The following is a 23471-nucleotide window of genomic DNA, read 5'->3' as shown; positions in this document are numbered from 1 at the left end:
AAACCTGAAAGCAACCAAGATGTCCTTCAATGGGTAATGAATAAACAGTAAGTAGTGTATCCAGACAACGGAATGAATTATTAAGCAAAATAAATGATCTTAAAACTAAAAAATGAGCTACCAAGCCATGACAATACATGGAGGAAACTTTAATTCTTATTTTTAAGTGAAAGATGGCAATCTGAAAAAGCTTACTGTAAAATCCTATATGATTCCACCTATGACACTCCAGAGAAGGCAAAACTATGCAGACAGTACAAAGATCAGAGATCTTTTTGCCAGGGACTGAGAGATGGGGTGAGAAACAGGCAAAGTGGAAAGGATTTTTAAAGCAGTGAAAATAACATGATACCAAAATGTTGGATACATGTCATTATACATCTGTCCAAACCCACAGAATGTACAACACCAAGAATGAACCCTAAACTATAGACTTTGGGTGATAATGATGTGTCAATGTAAGTTCATCAATTACAACAAATGTACCACTCTGGTGTGGGAGGGAGGGTGCTGATATTGGGAGGCTATGCATACGTGTATGTGGGAAATCTCTACCTTCCTGTCAACACTGCTATGAAATCTTAAATGGCTCTATAAAAAAAAAAAAGTTTTCATAATAAAATGTTAGTAAAGTCTCCTCAAAATATCAACAGTAACTCATGTTACAGAATAAAGAGGAAAAGCCACATGAATATCTTAAGAGAAGCAGAATAAGCCATCTGACAAATTTTAACATCTCATGACTTAAACAAGAGTAACACTTTAAGCAACCTACTGCTGACATCACATGTAATGGTGAAAGATCAAGTACTTCCCCCTAAGGTAGGGCAGAAAGCAAGAAGTCTGTCATTACTTCTATTCATTGTTCCAGAAGGTCTAGTTAGTGCAGTCAGGAAGAAGAAAATTTACAGAGCACACGCATGAAGGGAAAAAGTAAAACACACCCTTTATTTGCAGATAACATAATCATATAGATGGAAAATCCCACATGATCTACAAAAGAAGCTTCTAGGCCTAATCAGTGAAATTAGTAACATCACAAGATTTAAAAATGAATACATAAAAATCAACTATATTCCTATATAAATTACAAACCCCAAAATTTTAAATGTTATTCACAACAGCATCAAAACCATGAAAATACTATGGATAAATTTAGAAAAATATGTCCAACACATGGACAATAAAGGTACAAAATATCACCAAGAAGAAATAAAAAACTAAGTAAATAAATATAGAGATGTCATGTTCACTTATCAGAAGACTCAATTTTGATAAAATGTCAACTCTCACAGAATTTACCTACAAATTAAATACAATCCCAAACAAAATTCCAAAAGTCCTTTTGTAAAAACTAAGCAGATTCTGAACTTTATATGAAAATTCAAGAACCCTAAAATAACCAGAACAATTCTGAGAAACAAAAAGTTAAAATTACCAATACCTGCTTTCAAGACATTACTATAAATTATAATAACCAAAACAGGGTAGTAGTGGCATAAGGATAGATATACAGGTCAATGGAAGAGAAGATAAATACCAAAAAGGGACATATGTACATGGTCAATTAGTAGTCAACAAAGATTCAAAAGTAATTCAGTGGAGAACTGCTGGTCCAAGATGGCAATATATAGGGAGACACTGACCTCACCACCTCCAGGGACACACTAAAACTATACCTATTTACAGAACAATTCATCCTGAAGAAGAACGGAGAGCTAACAGCTTCTGTACAACAAAGACCATGTAGAGAATGGCAAGAGAGACAGAGACATAGAAACGAAGAGGACCCCCATCAACACTGCAAACTTCTGTGTGGAAGGATAGTACTGAAGGACTGTGAGTAGATTCATCTGCCCTGGGGTGCAGAAAAAAAGCTGTGGTTTGCGAAGACATCTAGAATATAAAGGAACCAGCTCCAGAACCCTGCCTAACAGCAGGGGAACTGCTGAAACTCTCTCCCGGTCAAGAGGAACTGTCAAGTGCCTCCACCCTGGCAGCATGGACAGGAGCAAGGTCCAGGCATTCTAGATGGCCTAACACCTCAGTCAGCCCTGAGTCCCTAGCCCACACCCGACCCAAGCCATTCCATCAAGATGGCTCCTGTGCGGTGCAGCATACCAGGACATGCCTAGCCAGCCTCACTACATGCCTCACTACAGCTGCAGCTGTCCGTCAAAGTGACACAAACACAAAGCACCCTAGAACACTCAGGCCCACACCACTGCAGCTCCAGACAACTTGCCAGGACTCCCCTGGCTCAGAGCATATTAGAACTTCCCAACCCACACCAGCTTATACTCCAGACAACTCGCCAGGGAATCTCCTTCATGGAGTGCCCAAGGCACCCCCAGTCTGTACCCACCTTGGTTCTAGCCGCCCTGCCAGGACACCCCTGTGTGCAGTGACCCAGGACAATCCTTGCCCATACCTGCCTTGGCTTTAGTCACCCTACCCTGCGTGGAGAGCCCCAGGAGCCCTAGCTCGCATCCACTTCAGATTCAGCTGTACTCAGAGTGCCTTCAATGCAGAGTGCCACAGTACTGCCCCAGCCTGTGTCCACTCAGTTTCACCTATCCTGTCAGTGTTCTCTGCAAGGAGAGCCCCAGAATCCCCTTGGTTACACCCACTTCAGCTCTAGCTGTGATGCTAGGGTGCCCTCCATAAAGAGAGCCCTGGGACCCCCTGGCTTTCACCCATTTCAACTCCAGCTGTGCTGCCCTCTGGGTGAAGAGCCCCAGGAACACCTGGTTTGAACCCACTTCATTTCTGACTATCACACCAGGGTGGCCCTAGCATGGAGAATGCTAGGATCCACAGTCCATAAACACAACAGTCCAGATAGCCACCCCAACTCACCAAGCACATTCTACACAGGAACCCACACTCAAGATCATTCCCTCTAGTTAAGGAAAAATAGCCGTTCCACCTAATCCATAGAAATAAACAGAAGAAGTAAATCAAAATGACAAAAAGAATATACTCCAAACAAAGAAAAAGATAAAACTTCAGAAAAAGAATTAAATGAAATGGAGATCAGCAGTATGCCTGATCAAGAGTTCAAAGTAATAGTAATGAAGATGCTTACTGGACTGGAGAGAACCATGAATGAAGTCAGGCAGAACTTCAAAAAAGACATATAAAATATAAAAAAGAAGGAATCAGAGTTGAAGAATAGCAGATGAAAAACACATTAAAGGGATTCGATAGATTTGAGGATGAGAAGAATGGATCAGTGATTTGGAAAGCAGGGGAATGGAAAGCACCAAAGGGGGGAAAAAAGAATTTAAAAATAATTATAGAGTAAGGGATCTGGTGGATAACAGGGTAACATCAAGCAAACAAACATTCATGTTATAAAGGCCTGATAAGGAGAAGACTTAAAAAAAAGGGGGGGGGGGGGGGGCAGAGAACTTATCCTAAGAAGTAATAGCTGAAAAACATCCCTACCCCTGGAGAGGAAACACATTCAGATTCAGGAGGCACAGAAAGCTCCAAACGAGATGAAGCCTCACAAGGCAATCAGCTGATACTTCAGCAGAAATTTGCTGGCCAGAAAGGAGTAGAAAAGAACCACAATCAAGAACACTACCCAGCAAGATTATCATTCAGAAATGAAGGACAGCTAAAGAGTTTCCCAAACAAAAAGGAGTTCTTTGCCACTACAACAGCCTTATAAGAAATGTCAAAGAGACTTCTGTAAATGGAAAAGAAAAGGCCATGAGAGAACAAAACTATGAAAGAAAAGAAGCCTGACAAAATAAAAAAGATGCAAAATATAACAATATATATTTAATATGTAGAGGAGGTAAATAAAAATGAAGTTCTTCTAGACGATGCTCAAACATAAGTGTACATTAACAGACTGCTACATACTTGGGATGTTATAAACATGAACTTCATGATAACCACAAAACCATTAATAGACACACCAAAAAAATCCAATCATGACACTAAAGAAAATCATTAATCACAAAAAAAGAGAGCAAGAGAAGAAAGGGAGAATTACAAAAACAACCAGAGAACAATTGAAAAATGGCAATAAGTACATCCTTATCAATAATTACTTTAAAGGTAAATGGTCTGAATGTTCCGATCAAAAAACATAGGGTGACAGAATGGTTAAGAAAACAGAACCATTTGGGGCACCTACGTGGCTCAGTCAGTTAAGCGTTCAAACTCTTGATCTTGGCTCAGGTCATCATGATCTCACAGTTCATGGAGTTCGAGCCCCACATGGGGCTCTGTGCTGATGGCACAGAGCCTGCTTAGGATTCTGTCTCTCCTTCTCTCTGCCCCTCCCCTGCCTGTGGAGTGCTTGCTCTATCTCTCAAAATATATAACTAAGCTTAAAAAAAAAAAAAAAGAAAGAAAATAGAACCATTTGCTGCCTACACTTTAGCCCTGAACATATACAGAGTAAAAGAAAAGGGATAGAAAAAGCTATTCCACGTACATGAAAGTAGAAAGAAAACAATAGCCAGGGCAGCAATGCTAATATCAGACAAGAGACTTTAAAGCAAAGACTATGACAAGAGACAAAGAAGGGCACTACAGAATAATGAAGAAATCAATCCAACAAGAAGATACCACAATTGTAAATATTTATGCACCTAAATAAATAAAGCAATTATTAACAGATGTAAAAGGAGAAACTGCAAGTAATACAAGAATAGTAGGGGGCTTTAATACCCCACTTACCTGAATGGACAGATCATCCAGGTACAAAATCAATAAAGAAACAGTATCTCTGAATGACACATTTGACTAAATGGACTTAACGGACATGTACAGTACATGCCATGCACACACAAAAGAATACATTCTTTTCAAGTGCACATGGAACATTCTTCAGGAAAGATCATGTTAGGCCACAAAATAAGTTTCAATAAATTTAAGAAGACTGAAATAATATCAATCTTTTAGAATCACAACAGTATAAAAATATAAATCAATTACATTTTTCTAGAAAAAAGAAAAAAAACTGAAAACAAACAAACATGTGGAAGCTAAACAACATGGTACTAAACAACCAGTAGGTCAACGAAGACATCAAAGAGGAAACTTTAAACATAACTTGACAAGGGGCACCTGCGTGGCTCAGATGGTTCACTGCCCAACTTTGGCTCAGGTCATGATCTTGCTGGTTCAGAGTTCGAGTCCTGCCTGGAGCCTATTTCAGATTCTGTGTCTCCCTCCCTCTCTCTCTGCCCCTCCCCAGCTTGTGCTCTGTCTCTCTCTCAAAAATAACATTCAAAAAACTTTTTTTTAATTAAAAAAAATATCTTGAGACAAATGAAAACAAAAACAAAACAGTCCAATATCTTTGTGATAACAGTGAAAGCAGTTCTAAGAGGAAAATTCATAGCAATACAGGCATATCTCAAGAAGCAGAAAAATCTCTGATGGGTACTGAGGAGGGCATCTTTTGGGATGAGCACTGGGTGTTGTATGGAAACCAATTTGACAATAAATTTCAAAACAAGAAGTAGAAAAACCTCAAGTAAACAATCTAACCTTATACCTAAAAATGGAAAAACAAAAACAAAAAAAGCCCCAAGTTAGTAGAAGGAAGGAAATAATAAACATCAGAGAAGAAGTGAATGAAAGAGACTATAAAAAAAAATAGGAAAAGTCAATGAAACCAACAGCTCATTTTTTGAAACGAAAAACAAAATTAATAAACCTTTAGCTAGACTCATTGACAAAAAAGAAGACTCAAAATCAGAAATTAAAGAGAAGTAACTGACACCACAGAAATACAAAAGACTATGAGTTTATTACAAAAAAATTATATGCCAACAACTTTGACAACTTAGAAGAAATAATAATGGAAAACATACAGTCTTCTAAGACAGAATCAGGAGGAAACAGAAACTCTAAACAGACCAATTACTAGTAACAAAATTGAACCAATAATGAAAACAGTCCCAATAAACAAAAGTCTAGGACTTCTGAAACCAAATGGCTTCAAAGGTGAATTCTACCTAACATTTAAAAAACGGTTAATAGCTATTCTGCTCAAACTATTTCAGAAAATAGAAGAGGAAGGAAAATTTGCAAATACATTCTATGATGCTAGGATTACCCCAATTCCAAAACCAGACAAAGACATTACAAAAAAAGAAAACTGCATGCCAATGTCTAATGAACACAGATGAAAAAATCCTCAAAATATGAGCAAGTCGAATTCAACAATACACTGAAAAGGATCATTCACCACAACCAAGTGGGATTTATTCTAGGGATGCAAAGATGGTTCAATATCCACAAATCAATCAAGCTGATACACCACATTAACAAAATGAAGGACAAAAATCATAAGATCATCTCAACAGATTCAGAAAAGGCATCTGACAAAAGCCAATATCCATTCATGATAAAAACTCAACAAAGTGGGTTTAGAGGGAACATACTGCAACATAATGAAGGCCATATACGACAAACCTTCAGCTAACATCATATTCAGTGGTGAAAAACAGAACTTTTCTTCTTAGATCAGGAACAGGGCAAGAATGTCTGCTTTTGCCACTTTTATTCAATATAGCATGGGAAGTCTCAGCAGTAGCAATCAGACAACAAAAGGCATCCAAATTGGTTAGGAAGAGGTAAAAGTGTCACTATCAGTACATGACAGGATAATACATACAGAAACCCCTAAAGATTCCACCAAAAAATTATTAAACTACATTATTTCAATAAAGTTGGAGGATACAAAATTAATATGCAAAAATCTCTTGCATTTCTATACACTAATAATGAAGTAGGAGAAAGGCAAGTTAAGAAAACCATTCCATTTACAGTTATACCAGAAAGAATAAAATACCTAGGAACAAATTTAACCAAAACTGTGAAAAATCTGTACTCTGAAAACTCAGAGACACTGATATAAGAAATGGAAAATGACACAAATAGAAAGAAAGACCACACTCATGGAATGGAAGAATACTGTTAAAACATCCATCCTACCCAAAGGAACCTACAGATTCAATGCAGTCCCAATCAAAATACCAAAAGCATTTTTCACAGAACTTTAACAAATAATCCTAAAATCTGTACAGAATCACAAAAGACTCTAAACAGCCAAAGCAATCTTGAAAAAAAATAACAAAGCTGGAAATAACACAATCCCAGATTTCAAGCTATAGTACAACACTAAAGTAATGAAAACAGAATGGTACTGGCACAAAAACAGACACATAGATCATTGGAACAGAACAGAACTCTGAAATAAACCAATGCTTTAGGGTCAATCTGTTACAAAGGAGAAAGGAATATACAATGGGGAAAAGTAGTCTTTTCAACAAATGATGCTGGGAAAACTGGACAGCTATGAAACAATAAAACTGGACCACTTTCTAACACCATACACAAAAATAAACTTAAAATGTATTAAAGACTGAAAGGTAAGACCTAAAACCACAAAACTAGAAGAGAACAAAGGCAGTAATTTCCCTGACATCAGCTGTAGCAGCATTTTTCTATGTCTCCAAAGACAAGGGAAACAAAAATAAAAATAAGGTATTGAGACTACACCAAAATGAAAACCTTTTGTACAGTGAGGGAAAATTTCAACAAACAGAAAGGCAACCTATGGAATGAGAGAAGGTATTTGCAAATGATATAGCCAACAGAGTTAACATCAAACATAAAGACCATCTACCGCGCTATACCCCCAAACACATATGATCCAAATTTAAAAAAGGGTAGAAAACCTAAATAAACATTTTTCCATCCATAAGACATCCAGATGGTCAAGAGACACCTGAAAAGATGCTCACCATCATTAATCATCAGGGAAACACAAATAAAACCACAATGAGATATCACCTTATTACAGAGTTAGAATGGCTAGTATCAAAAAGACAATAAATAACTAGTGTCAGTGAGGATGTGTAGAAAAGGGAGTCCTCCTACACTGTTGGTGGCAATGTAAATTGGAGCAACCAATGTGGAAAACAGTATGGAGTTTCCTCAAAAAATTAAAAATATAAATACCATTACAATCCAGCAATTCCACTACTGGGTGTTTACCCAAAGAAAATGAAAACCCTAATATGAAAACAGAGGCACCCCATGTTTGCTGCAGTATTTACAATATCCGAGATATGGAAGCAACCTAAGTGTTCAATGACAGTTAAATGGATAAAGATGTGGTATGTACATGTACATGTACACACACACACTACACACACAATGGAGTATTACTCAGCTGTAAAAATGAATGACATCTTGCCATTTACAACGTGGACAGACCCAGAGGATATTATGCTAAGGGAAATAAGCCTAACAGAGAAAGACAAATACCATATGATTTCTTATATGTGTAATCTAAAAAGAAGAAGAAAAAAAAAAAAACAAGCAAACAACCAAAAAGTAGGAACAGACCCATAAACATAACAATGCGATTGTCAGAGGCTGGAGGTGGAGAGGCATGGGTAAAATGGGTAAAATGGGTAAAGGGGAGTAAGAGGTATAGGACTCCAGTTACAGAATGTATAAATCACAAGAATGAACGATACAGCATAGGAATATAGTTGATGCTACTATAATAGTAGAATATACAGTGACAGTAGCTACATTTGTCAGCACAGCAAAATAATGTAGAATATAGTAATCACTATGTTGTACACCTGAAACTAATGTAACCTTGTGTCAACTATACATCATTATAAAAAGAAATCAAAAAAGAAAGTATAATCTTTCCAACAAAAGGTTTTGAACTGGATATTCGTAGAAAAAAGTGTACCCTGATCCTTAAATTATACTATACACAAAAATTAACTAAAAATAATCACAGACCTAAATGTTATCTATCTAGAAACACTTAAAAATTTTCTTCATAAACTTGGGGTGGTTAAAGATTACTTACAGAGAACATAAGAAACACAAATTATAAAGAATTCCCACACATCAGACTTCACCAAAATTAGAAACTTTTGCTTTTCAAAACACATCATCACGAAAATGAAAAACCAAGTCCTAGACTACAAGAACATACCGGCAATATGCATAACTGACAAAAGACTTATATCAACAATGAAGAACTCTAAAAATTCCACAAGACAACAATCTAATAAAAAATGAATCAAGATTTTAAAATAGTTACTTCACAAAGAGAGAGATGGCAAATAAATACATGAAAAGATTCTTGATGCCATTAGTCATGACAGAAATGCAAATGAAACCATAATAATTTAGCATTATACACTTACTACAACGGCTGTAGGTAGAACAAATGTTGGCAAGAATTTGCAGAACTGAAATCCTAAAATATAAAGTGGTATGATCTCTTTGGGAAAATGTCATTTTCTAATTAAGTGAAACATATAAATACAGCAGTTCTCTTTTTAAATAGTTACCCAAAAGAAATTTCAACCCAAAGACCTGTGGAAATGTTCATAGCTGCTTCCTTAATAAGCTAGAAGTGGAATCAATGCAAATATTCTTCAATTTGTAAGTTGGATGAAGTGTGGTATTATTCAGATGATGAAATATTACTCATCAATGAAAAGGAACCACTAATGGTATATGCAACATGGATAAATGCAAAATAACAAGTGTGTGGAAAATGCCAGACTCAAAAGATTACACACTGTGTAATTCCATTAATATGAAATAGTCTGTTTTATAGACTGATCTGATGGGAGGATCAGTGTTTGGGCTTGACAAAGGGGGTAGGCTTACTGTAACAGAATACGAGGGAACATTCTGGGAATATGGAGATGGTCTATGTTCTGATGGTAGTGGTTTTATACGTGTGTATAAATCTGTCAAAATACATTTAACTTGGCATGAGTACATATTCTTATATGAAAGTTATACTATAGCACATTTGTTTAATCACAAAAATTTAAGAACCATGTCTTCACATTTAATTTTTCAGGGGAGCTTACCTTATTGAGTGCAACAATGAAGGGACATTTTTTAGATTTCAGAAGGTTAATAGATTCAATTGTTTGGGGCTCCAAACCATGCATAATATCAACGACTAAAATAGCAATATCACAAAGAGAGCTTCCTCTGTTTCTTAGATTACTGTTGAAAAGAGGGGAAAAGATGAATAAGTAGAAATCTTAAAATTACTATTTTGCTTAAACAAATTTTTAATTTCTTTGTAAAACCTACAGAAAAAAAAAAAAAAAAAAATGAAGCGCATGCATTAACATTCAAGTGCCATTAGCCCTTAACTTGTCAAATGCTTATCTGACACAGTGAATTGACATCAGCTGGAATGAGTTAGTTCCAGAAGTTACTCCAATATTTCTGCAAATTGTACTGGCCAAGTTTTTTGCGCTAAGGAATATGGCCAAGAGGCAACAGGATAAATTCCACCTATAATGGGTTTCACAGGAGATAGACCAAGTATGTATTAGGATTTGGTCTTTCAAAGTATAAAAGATCTCTACAAAATACAAGTATCCAAATAAAGTACTGCATATTCAGTAAGGCACAGATAAGGATCAACAGTGGGACCACATATCTTAAAATACAACCCAAAAATTGATTAATCAGACGTTATGACTCACTGAACTTTAGACTTAATCGTTTCAAGCAGTTTGGTTTCAAGTTGCTCTTACCTGAAAGACTCATGCCCGGGAGTATCAATAATCAGCATCCCTGGAATTCGTACATTCTCTCTATCAAACTAGAAAAGGTGAAGAAAAGTGGAGAGCTTAAGGAAGCCAAACTTTATAAAGTTTCTTATAAAAACAATTATTCTGCCATGAAAACTTAAAAATATCACCACTTCCTTTTCTAAAAAATGGTTTTAAAACAGTGAGTCAAGCAGCAAAGCACAACAGTATTTTCATTAATATCAAAAGGAGTTTTCCAAGTAAAAAAATGAAATAAGAATACATTCTCTTTGTTAAGGTCATAAAAATTTTTGAGCAGATTATCAGTAAGTAATAAATGACAGCAGTCATCTTAGAGTGACTATCTATAAAAAGGTGACATGCAAGAAGAGGTTCTCGCTGTTTGAAAAATGTATCTGTTCCAACTTTAAAGCAATTCTAAGCTTTGAAAAATATCCTAAAATACATTTTAAAGAAAATTTACCTCATCAACCTGAAATATCTTTAAGAAAGACTTCATATGCTGCTTTATTTAAATAACATCATAACATCATAAACACTTAATTTTCTGGACAAAAGTTCATTAATGAATGGAAAAAAATTACAACATGCCTGATATGCACATTCTCCTTTAACCTAAAGTGTGGCACTGACCAACAAATCTCTCTCTCACACACACAAAACTTTTACTTGTTTATCTATACTTTTTGTCAATCTTCAAATGATTTTTCAAAATCTTATCTCCTGTTCTATGTCAAAATGATTCATCATGTAAAACCTCATATTTGCATACTGGTGATTTTAAATCAACATTCACTGGGCACCATAATTATTTCTATTTTGTATTTCTGGAATACAAAAAATAGAATTGTCATATAAAAGTTATCCTGAGAACTTTAACATACGTCTAATAAAAATCGTGCTCTTTAACTGTGTTCTAAAATAAAACCAGATTTCAAGTTCTGGCAACTAGTGGAATGAGCTGTTGAAAAATCCCCAATGACTAACATAGAAATACCAGATAAATTACAACCAAGATAAATTCTAAATTATGAATTTAAAAAACTATAATTCAAGAAAATGGTGCTCAAATATTTTAAACTACATACTGAGATGGAACTGGAAAATTTCCACATAACTGGAAAACTGACCTGGAACAATCAACACCAAGATGCAGAAAGGCCACATTACTTATAAAAAGATGAAAACCAGCTTGTGATCAAACTTGAAAGGCAATAATTTATGTGAGAAGAAACCAGCGTAACATTTAAGATATTTAAGGAAAGAAAATGAGAATCAAATATTTTATATGGAGCCAACTGACTTTCCAGGATGAAGGCCACAAAGTATGCAATATTCAAAAATTCAAAGAATATTATTCCCATTATTCCTTCCTTAGGAATCTACCAGAAAACAAGCTTCATAAAACATAATCTCAACCAAACCTCCCTTCCTCAAACTGGAGACAAATTTGTAGACCCTTTCTATATACTAAACTAAGACAAAATAAGGAGTAAAGACACATTAGCATGTAATAATTTATCATGTGTGTCATTTATCAATTTTATTACTTCTCAGTTCCAAATTTACCCTTTTTCACCTGCTCTAGGATAATGGAATTACGGATTCTTTCTTTTTTTTTTTTTTATAAGGCCCAGTTCCAAGACTGGAGCATGGTATGTAGATGAGCCTAGAAGATTCTGCTACACCAAACAGCATGGATGCAACCAAACACTACTAAAAGCGAACCAAAAAGACTCAGTAGCCAATCAGTAGATGAAGATGAGACTATCTCACCGCAAGAATAAATGAATTAAAACACAGTAAATATGTTTCAATCCATGAGTTTACAGCAATACAAAACCAAACAAAATTAGTCACTCTTTATTTTAAAAGTTAGTAAATAAGGTAAAGGATTAGGCATTTATTCTGCCTTCACGATACATATTATCCTGAGTAACCAAACAGCAAACCAGGCAGTTTTCTAAAGAAGTAATCCAATAAAAAAACACAATAATAGGCTTAGAATAGGAACATTTTGCAACCTCTAACACATTAAAGGTAGAGATTACTTTAAAAGTTCCTCCTGAGTAGAAGAGTGTTTTGATTGGAAAGGGACATAAGAGAGGTCTTCTGAGGTAATTGCCAAGGTTCTATCTCCTAACATGGATTACACTAAGGTTTTGCTTTATAATGATTCATTAAGTTTTTACCTTAATCTTATGTGATTTTCTTTATTGTGTTATATTTTGGATAAATAAGCTGAATATCTCCAAAGTAGAGAATATAAGGGAGATAAAGAAAATACAATCAATTTGATAGAAGCTAAAAAGGGTGTGGGAGGAAACAGTTTTTAAACATGGAGATCTATGGTGAAAGTGTTAAAACATGTAGGTGAAACATACTCTAACTTCAAAATAGTGATTGCCTCTGGGAGCAAGAGGAAAGGAAATGAAACTTGAGGGCTCCTATTCATCTAATGTTTTCTTTTGGGGGTGAAAAAAAAGATCTGAAGCAAAACAGAGCAAAGTGGCACAAATGTTAATTATAAATAGTGAGCACGTGGGACTTTATACTAACCTTTTTTCCTATATTTGAATTTTTGTTAGAGACTGAAACATGCAAAATACATTTACATTTGTACTTACATTTTTAATCATCTTAGTCTGTTCATTAATAGCTTCAAGGGGAACATTGGTGGCCCCAATTTGTTGCGTAATGCCACCTGCTTCACCATCTTGTACATGTGTGTGACGAAGCTGGGATAAGATAGCAGATTCAGATTTGTATTTCAACATATAAAAAGAAGCAAAAGCAGTAAGAAGGTAGCAACCTATTTAACAGAACTGCCTATATGTGCTATGGTTTCTATTAGCTTTTTATAAGATATCATTCACTTACTTAAGAAGTTGTATCAAAGCTAACAATATTTTCTTACTTTATCTAGAATTTTTGTCTTCCCTGTATCCACATGTCCAAGTACACAAATAACAGGAGCTCTTAGCTTTTCTGTATTTACATTTTTACTGTGTTCAAGTCGCCGTTTCTAGGAATGAAAAAAAAAATCACAAAATTATTTCAAACCTTGACTGCCATCATCCTTTAAATTATGTTGCCTTAGCAAGAGAATGCCAGAACCTTCATCCAAGGTTCTCTGCTGATTTAACTACATGTAACTGCACTTTACAATGTAAACTTTACAATCTAATTCCCTTTACAGTACCTTTGGACAAAGGGAAACCTGCTAAAATAGATTTCAGAGCAACATTATTAAATTAAGAGTAAAAATCATGTAAAATTTTGGCTCCAACTTTCTGAACACTATTGTACATTGCTTATTTAATGGAATATAAGAAATTGATCTTCTATCATACTTAGTATACAGTACAACCTCTAACTTATGTGGGGATTTATATAAAAGGAGGTATATATACTCTTGCATTCAAACAATTTCATTAGAACTTCAAAACTATAAAATAAAATATTTCAAAGCAATTTATTTGAAAACTTTGATAGTGTACAAACGCTATAAAACCTTTCAATTGAGGGGCACCTGGGTGGCTTAGTCAGTTAAGCATCTCTTGACTTCAGCTCTGGTTTATTAATTTGAGCTCCACATCAAGCTCTGTGCTAAAAGCCTGGAGCCTGCATGGGAATCTGTTTCCCTCACTCTCTCCCACTTGCATGTGTGCGCTCTCTGTCTCTCAAAATAAGTTAAAATAAACTTTACCGAAAAAACTTTCAATTAAGAGAGGGTATATTTAATCCTCAGCCTAAGATGTCTAATGACATTTCCTACCTTAAGATACCACTCATCAAGCCTGAGAGGCATGTCCTTGGATCATGTGTTTCTCTTGTAGCATATACCTAGCTACTTCAGCTGAAAACCAAACAAAAACACACATGCCAGCAGCTCCTTGAAAGGCCAACTTTTTGAGTATAGTAAACTGGGCATTTAAAGGAGATAAGACTTCTAACAAAATTTTGATGTGATTTATAAAACTATTTTCCATCTAAAAACCATTTTTGTAAAAATTACTTACTTTCTACCACTAGACACTGGATCTTTCTACAGAAAATGGAATGAAAAAACATTTTGGAATGTCAAAAGTCAGATGTATTTACTAACAAGGAGTCATACATAAGAACCTTACACTCTGTAAGACTCAAATATAGACATCATGACCTTAGTTAGGATCTGAAATGGTTGAAAATTTGCCTTTTCTCCCACACTTGGTGTAGCATTACAATTTTCTGGAAGGCAATGTAGTTTAGACTTTAACTCAGAAATTCTACCTGAAAGTATCTGTCCTGAAACAATGACATAAGCATACAGAAATGCATATGTACAACCGTGTTTGTTCACTGCAGTATTGTTTTAGAACAGCAAAAATTAGTAACCACTTAATCATCTGTAGTTGGGGGTTTCTTAATGAATATTTCCTCAAACCCAAGGCTGAAACCTAGTGGTTGCATAGAATCATTTAGAGACTCCTTCCACAATGGAGATTCTTATCCAAAAGTCTGCTATGGATTTTAGAAAGTTATATGTGGCAAGGTTTTGGAATCATGAAATGTTATGGACTGAAGTGCATCTCTCCCAAATTTATACACTGAATTCTTAACTCCTAATGTGACTATATTTGGAGATGGGGCTTTTAACGAGGCAATTAAAGTTACATGAACTCATATGGGTGGGGCCGTAATCCAATAGGACAAGTGTCCTTAAGAGGAGAAGTTAAAAAAAAAAAAAAAAAAAAAAAAAAAAAAATCTCTCTTTGAGCCTGCACAGGGTAAAGGTCATATGAGGACTCAGTGAGAAGACAGGCATCTGCTAACCAGAGAGAGCCCTCACCAGAAAACCACCATCTGACTCTTTAATCTTGAACTTTTAGCCTTAAAAGCTATCAGAAAATAAATTTCTGTTGTTTAAGGCACCCAGTCTGAGAAATTTTGTTCTGGCAGCTCAAACAGACTAATTAGGATCTTTCCATAAGATGGAGTACAATTTGTAGCAGTAAAGGTACTGAGGCAGGACTTCTTCAACGATGAAATGAATGGCTCAGCAAATCCTCTCCCCCAAAAGGAAACAAAACTGAGCAAAATAACCAAAACAACCACCACTGAAAGACTCTAGAAACCAACCAAAGGTAACATAACAAACTGAGAAAACATTAATTCAAGAAAATCTATTGCCCACCTGTGAGAGTAACAGAAGCCTATGAAGTTTTAGACTAGACTTGTTCCATCATACTCCCCACACTCCCACAGCTCCATGGGATGAAGAGGTATGAGATAGAGGAGCAGGGGGTTTCATACCTGAAAGCACTGTCTAAAACAGGAGAGATGTCAATGGCAAAAAAAGAGAAAAGGCTAAAATCGCAACTAGACTAAGGTCTCAATAGTGGTGGGGCAAGCAATAACCTGGAAGGATCAATCAGAAATTTAACAGAGGAGTATATGGAACAAGACAGCCAAAGTAGGCACTGCTAAGATCCTATCTATCACTGGTACTCTAGAAAGCTGTGTTCCTACAGAGGGCTGTCAGAAGAAACCAGACACGTCCTTAGTAAATTACTCATTACCGGCTCAACAAGAGGCTTACAAATGCATAAAGAGTGGACTAGTAAACTGCCAGATCCACTGGGAAATGGTGGAATCCTTACCAGCTCCAGGTGTTTAAGCACAACCACTGACAAGTCACTTGGCTGACCACTAGGATTAGCAATCAGGTACAAGCCCTAAGAAGCCAGGCTTAAGAAACATACCAAAAACAAACAAATACCTGAGAAGAAACATCATCAGCATCATACTACAGAAGCAATCCACAAGACTCAATGATCAAGTAAACAAAAATAGCTAAAACCACTACATTTGTAAGGAGCTAAAAGAATTCATATATTCTCTAAATATACAGATATATCTAAATCTATAGATATATCTAAATCTATAGAATTGCTATATTCTCTAAAATGTCTACTTATAAACAAAAAATTACAAGACATACAAAGAAACAGCAAAATGTGACCTATAAAAGAAAAAGTGGTCTACAGAATGTCAGAAACCTTGGGGTGCCTGGGTGGCTCAGCTGGTTAAGCATCCAACTCTAGATTTCGGCTCAGGTCATGATCTCAGTCAGGGTTTATGAGTATGAGCCCTGCATCAGGCTCTGTGCTGGCGGTGTGGAGCATGCTTGGGATTCTCTCTTCCTCTCTCTCTTTCTCTGTGCCCTTCCCCAGCTCATTCTCTCTCATTCTCTCTCTCTCTCTCTCTCTCTCTCTCCAAGTAAGTAAATAAACTTAAAAAAAGGTGAGAAGCTCAGATATTAGACTTAGCAAAGACTTGAAAGCAGCTAATATAAATATGTTCAAAGGACTAAAGAGAACCATATTTAAAGAAATAAAGGAAAGTGTAATGATGACTAATCAACAGAAGACATCAACAAAGAGAAAACAAATCACTGTAAGTTAAAAAATTCATTAACATATTAAAAAAAAAATCACTAGAGGGGCTCAACAGTAGATGCAAACTGGCAGAAGAATCTAAAGTCATAGATTAAGAGAGGTTATATAATCTGAACAATAAAAAGAAAAGACAACTGGGAAAAGTGAAAAGACCTCAAGAGACCTGTGGGATACTCTCAAGTGCACCAATGTGCATATAATGGGAGTCCAGAAGGAAGGGAGAAAGAGAAATAGGCAGAAAAAATACCTGAAGAAATAATGGCAGAAAACTTTGCAAAAATGGATGAAAAACCTTCATCTACATATCTAAGACACTGAATAAACTCTAAGCAGAATAAATACAAATATATCCTCATCAACACACATTAAAGTTGTTAAAAATCAAGGTTAAAAAAAAATATCTTCATATAGAAAAATCACTCATTGTGTACAAAGGCACCCAAGTAAGATTAATAGCTTAATTTTCATCAAAAAAAAAAAAAAAAAAAAAAGGCCAGAAGGCAATGGGGTAACATATTCAAAGGGCTAAATAGAAAACCAAAAACTGGATCTCTGAGATGATCAAAAAGGTGGAAAACCTTTCACTAGATTGACGGGGGGCGGGGGGTGAGGATGGGAGGAAAGACACTGGTCACCAAAATCAGAATCAAAAGAGACACCACTAACTTTACCGAAACTGAGAAGACTGTAAAAAGATACAATGAAGAACTTCATGCTCACAACCTAGATAAAACACAATAGCTATTAGAAAGACAAAAATTACTGAGCATGACTCAAGATGAAAAAGAAAATATGACAAAAAGATAACAAGAAATTGAATTAGAAATTTATAAATCTCCCCACAGAAAAAAGCTTTGTTAGTAAATTTTGCCTACCATTTAAAACAGAAAAAACAATGTTTCACAAACTCTTGCAGAAAAAAAGAGGAGGAAGACTTCCTGACCAATCCTAAGGAAGCTAATTTTAAATTGACACCAAAGCCAGACCAACATATGATAAGCAAAGCTACTGATCAATATCACTTATAAGTATAGACCACAAAAACCTCAGCAAAATATTGCCAAATCCAGTAACATATAAAGAGAATTACATACCAGGATCAAGTGGGATATATTCTAGTAATGCAAGTGTTAGCTTAACATTTGAAAGCTAATGTTAATACATCATATATTAATACAAAAAAAAAAAAAAAAAACCTCAATACATATCATACAAAAAGTACCCATATCCATTTATGATATAAACTCTCACAAATTAGGAAAAGAAAGGAAGTTCCTCAAACCTATAAAGGGCACTATTAACATCATAGTTAATGGTGAAAATCTGAATGCTTTCCCCACAAAGAATGTGTTAGCTTAACACATAACACACATTTTATTAGAATAAAAAATATTTCAGTATAGCTACAGGATACAAGATCAATCTATAAGACTCAACTGTATTTCTTTATACTGAAAAATGAAAAAAAAATTTTTTCAATTGTGATCCCATTCAATAGTATCAAAAACAGTAAAATACCTAGTAATAAATTTAAAAGAATTACAAATCTCAAACTATGAAAACTATAAGACACTACTAGAAGAAACTGTAAAAGATCCAACTGAATGTATAATCATCAGCCTATTTCAATAATATTAAAATAGATAATTCTCCCTAAATTGACCTATAGATTCAACACAATCACCAGCTAAATCTAAGCAAGATTTTTGCAGAAATTGACAAACTGAACATAAAATTTATATGGAAAAGCAAGTGACCTATAATAGCCAAAATAATCTTGAAAAGGAATAACAATGGAAGATTTCCCTATCTTAAAACTTACTATAAAACTATAATAAAGAGGGTGTGGTACTAGCAGAAGAACAGATAATACAGGTGAATGAAACAGAAATGAAAGTCCACAAATAAACCTTCATATTTCCGACCTATTGATTTGTCAAAGATGCCAAAGCAATGGGAAAAGGATAGCTTTTTCAAACAATGATGCTAGTTAAATTAATAAAAAATGAACTTTGTCTATGACCCCACATCATGCATAAAAGGTATCTTAAAACAGATCAGAGGGGCGCCTGGGTGGCTCAGTCGGTTAAGCATGCAACTTCAGCTTAGGTCATGATCTCGCAGTCCATGAGTTCGAGCCCCACATCGGGCTCTGTGCTGACAGCTCAGAGCCTAGAGCCTGCTTTGGATGCTGTGTTTCCCTCTCTCTCTGACCCTCCCCCACTCACATTCTGTCTCTCAAAAATGAATAAATATTTAAAAAAATTTTTTTTAATTTATCAGAGGTAGCGCTAAAGACAGAAGAAACTGAAGGTATAAATTTAGAAATAAACAGGACAAAATATTCATGACATTAGGTTAGACAAAGATTTCTATACTACAACACTAGAAGCATGCTCTATAACAGCAAATTTTGATAAACTGACGTTAACAAAATTTAAAAAAACTAAAAGAACTCTTACAACTCAATAATAAAAAGACAAATAATTTGAATACATGTTTTACCAATGAAGATACAGGAAGGGCCAATAAGCAAACTGAGAAATGCTCAACATCAGAGAAATGCAAATTAAAACCACAATAAGATATATACTATTTCATATCCACTAGAATGGCTATAATTGAAAAGACAAAGGTTAACAAGTATTAGTGAGGATACAGAGAACCTTCAACTGGTTGGAATCTATAATTGTGCAGCCACTTTGGAAAAGAGTTTAACAATTTCTGAAAAAGTTAAACACAAATTTACCATATTATCCAGCAATTTCACTCTTAGGAGTACATACTCCCACCCTTCCCCCCCAAATGAAAACACATTTCCATACAAAGATTCATATGCAAATGCATGTATATAACAGTACTATTCATAATAGCCAAAAAGCAGAAACAACTCTGTCCTCTAGTGAATAGATAATAATAAAATATGGTATATTTATACAGCAAAATGCTATTTGGCAATAAAAATGAACAAAATTCTGATACAGCTACCACACAGATAACCAGGGTAAGTAAAATAAGCCAGACACAAAAAAACACATATTATATGACTGAATTTACATCTGTCCCTCCTTATCCAAGGGGTGGTGATACATTCCAAGACCCCCAGTGGATGCCTGATACTGCAGATAGTACCAAACCCTATATATACTACATGTTTTTTCTATACATATCAATGATAAATTTGTAAACCAGGCACAGTAAAAGATTAATAATAACTAGTAATAAAATACGAGGATAACAATATACCGCAATAAAAGTTATGTACATATGGTCTCTCTCAAAGTATGTTATTGTACTGCACTCACCCTTCTTCTTATGATGATGTGAGATTATGAAATGCCTATGTAATGAGATGAAGTAAGGTGAATGACATAGTGTTAGGCAACTACTGACCCTCTGACAATACATCAGGAGGAGGATAATCTGCTTCCAGAATGCAACTGACCACACCATGGAAAACAAAACTGTAGATGAGGGGACAGGGAGGGTGGGCATAGGAACTGCTGTATATGTAGGACTAGGAATAGGGAATGACGCAAATTGGTGTCCTGGGGTGATAAAAATACTCTAATGTTGAGTTGTGACAATAGATGAACAACTCTAATTTACAAAATTGTACTGAATTGTACACTTAAAATGGATCAATTCTTTGATATGTAGATATCTCAACAAAGCTGCTTAAAAAAACTATTGTGCTAAGAGGTCCATAGCATATTATGTGAAGAAAAGAATATGTATCTACAAAATTTATTATCTAACTTCGTTTTTTTTAATGTTTATTATTTTGAGAGAGACAGTACAAGTTGGGGAGGGGTAGGAAGAGAGGGAGGGAGATGGGGAGAGAGAAAATCCTAAGCAGGCTCCACACCGTCAGCAGGCAACCTGATGCGGGGCTCAGTCTCACAAACTGTGAGATCATGACCCAAGCTGAAATCAAGAGTCAGATGCTTAACTGATTAAGCTACCCAGGTGCCTCTTAGTTTTAATTAAACATTTTAAAAAACTTGAACATGTGCAGAACTATGAACAGGTCTGGGAAGTGAGATAATGGGGAAACTTTTACTTTCTGCTTTATACCCATTATTTTTAAATGATCACAGTACAAACTGTCTCTCACAAATGGGTATAGAGCAAGACAGTTGGCTTGAGTAGGTGCTATGGGAAGCTGCAGTTATAATGGGAAAGAGAAGGGAATGCCACTGGTATCTAGTGGGTGGGGGGCAGGGATGCTGTATAATGTCCTAAATGAAGAGGACTATCCTCCAAAACAGAATTATATTGCCTAAAACTGTCAATAGTGATAGGGTGAGAAATCGAACTTAAATCAACAGATCTTCTTAAGAAATTCTGAAAATGTATCCCTTTGTAGGCTTCACAGAGGAAAGAGGCAAACACTGACATACAGGTTATCAAAACAAAAAAATTAAAAAATTAGGATTATAAATGAAAAAAATATATATTATTATTATTATTGTTATTATTATAGAGACAGAGAGAATCTAAAACAGGCTCCATACTCAGAGCAGAGTCTGACACAGGACTCAATCCCACAACCCTGGGATCATGACCTGAGCCAAAATCACAAGAGTTGGCCACTCAACTGACTGAGCCACCCAGGCACCCCTTTTAACAAAGAAAAGCTAAAATAATTTTTAGCTTTAAAACAGTTTAGCACCCTCAAGAAAACTAGTTTTTATTGTTATTATTTATACTAAGCTGACAGAATTGAAGAAAACTCTCAAGTCTACTGCATTACATAGGAAAAATATACTAAGCCTGGTAGGTATGTACACTTTACTAAATAGAAAGATGCCTCAGTAACCCACTAGATTTAAACAACTAAAGTGATCAGATGCCTCACAGCAACTACCTAAAATATACAAGGCAAACACTAGTTTAGTGTTTATGACTAGAAGGTATGTGCTCAGAGTAAACCAACACTCAAAGAGCACATAAAAATTTAGAGAAAACAAGAAATAACTGATGAAGCAGTATACCATTATGACTTAGGTCAGGGAGTAAGGTCCTTGGGTTAGATCAGTGTCAAAGACCTGTTGTCTAACCCAAAGTCATAAATATTTTGCTCTGCATTTTTTCTAAATTCATACCTTTAGTTTATTACATCTTTAGCTCTATCTCTGATCTAAGATTACTTTTAGGTATGATGTGGGGTCAGAGACTAAACTTTTTATTAATTTAACTAGCATCATTTGGTTGAGAAAGGTATCCTTTTCCCACTGAATTGCTTTGGTATCTTTGACAACAAATCAATAGGCCAGAAATATGAGGGTTTATTCTTGGACTTTCAGTTGTTTCATTCACCTGTATTATCTGTTCTCATACCAGTACCACATTGTCTTTAGTTCAGAGGATAGTTCTAATGATCCTAGAGGAGTGGGGAGGAAAGGAGTAAAGAGAAAGACAAACGGGAAAATAAATACCTCAATCCTCCGTTTGGCTTTGTCATAAGCCCTTTCTTCTTTAGTTCGATCATCATCAGAGTCATATTCAGATTCTGAACTCATTTCTTTACTTGGTTTTTTATCTAACATTTTCCCCGCTTCTTTCTCATCGGACACCTTTTCATCTTCTTCATCACCTTCACTGCCTTCACTTTCTCCTTCCTCTTCCTCTTCCTCTTCACTTTCTTCCTCTTCACTCTCTTCTTCCTCCTCCTCCTCCTCTTCTTCAGGGTTTTCTTTTACTTCTATATGCACCGTGTTTTCTTCTTTTAGTAAAAAAGATTTTAAAATAAATGAAAGTTAAAAATGGAGATTTCTGTCAAGATTAAGGGGAAATACTAAGGGTGCACTAAGTAAGGCAGTAACATTATAAAACATCATTAATGCTAAATTGTTTTCATGCATCATAAAAGCAAAGCATTGGTCAACATGTTACAATGAAGATTGCCATTTAACAATAAAAACTTAATATATTACTAAGACAACCTAAAGACAGAAAAGGAACACAATAAGGGGAACAAAATGCTTACAATTTCTTTCCCTTGGAGTCATTTGCTGATTCTGCACTTGATCTTAGCACAAAGGAAGAGAAGCAATGGTCATTTGCTGATTCTAGAGAAGGTGAGCTTAAGCAGTGCTTAGGAGTCCAGGTATTGGGCCTATTAAGGACTCAGAGGGGTAAGGTTGACTACTCTTTATTGTGGAGTAAAATCCTGGAGAACTGCACCCTAGCAGTTAGAATGAATAGAAAATACACAGGACCTCCCTGTTATTGGCCAATCACCTCCAGATTCTATCAATTCTAAATTTGGAATAAGATGATTCCATATTGCTAGTTCATTCAGACTCCTGGTGGATTGTACACATAAATTTTCTCTGGAGAAAGAAAACACCATCCTTGACCTCAAATTATTTTGCAGTTTTACAAGTATAATATCCAGCACAATATATGAAAATAATGAGTCACA

General features: G+C 35.3%; 1 protein-coding gene across 2 annotated transcripts in view; it reads right to left on the bottom strand.

The window, feature by feature from the left end:
- Positions 1-23471, bottom strand: part of EIF5B (eukaryotic translation initiation factor 5B) — a 90611-nt gene that overhangs the window by 13061 nt on the left and 54079 nt on the right. For both annotated transcript variants that reach the window (XM_060645313.2, XM_060645322.3), the window contains 5 exons: positions 22483-22769; positions 13516-13623; positions 13226-13336; positions 10581-10648; positions 9897-10038 (listed from right to left, as the gene is read on the bottom strand). In XM_060645313.2, the coding sequence (XP_060501296.1) occupies positions 9897-10038; positions 10581-10648; positions 13226-13336; positions 13516-13623; positions 22483-22769 (716 nt within the window). The remainder of the gene's footprint in view (positions 1-9896; positions 10039-10580; positions 10649-13225; positions 13337-13515; positions 13624-22482; positions 22770-23471) is intronic.

Source organism: Panthera onca, chromosome A3 (assembly GCF_046562875.1).
Source record: "Panthera onca isolate mPanOnc1 chromosome A3, mPanOnc1 haplotype 2, whole genome shotgun sequence".
In the NCBI taxonomy this organism is placed as follows: domain Eukaryota; kingdom Metazoa; phylum Chordata; class Mammalia; order Carnivora; family Felidae; genus Panthera; species Panthera onca.
This window is presented reverse-complemented; position numbering and strand designations above follow the sequence as displayed.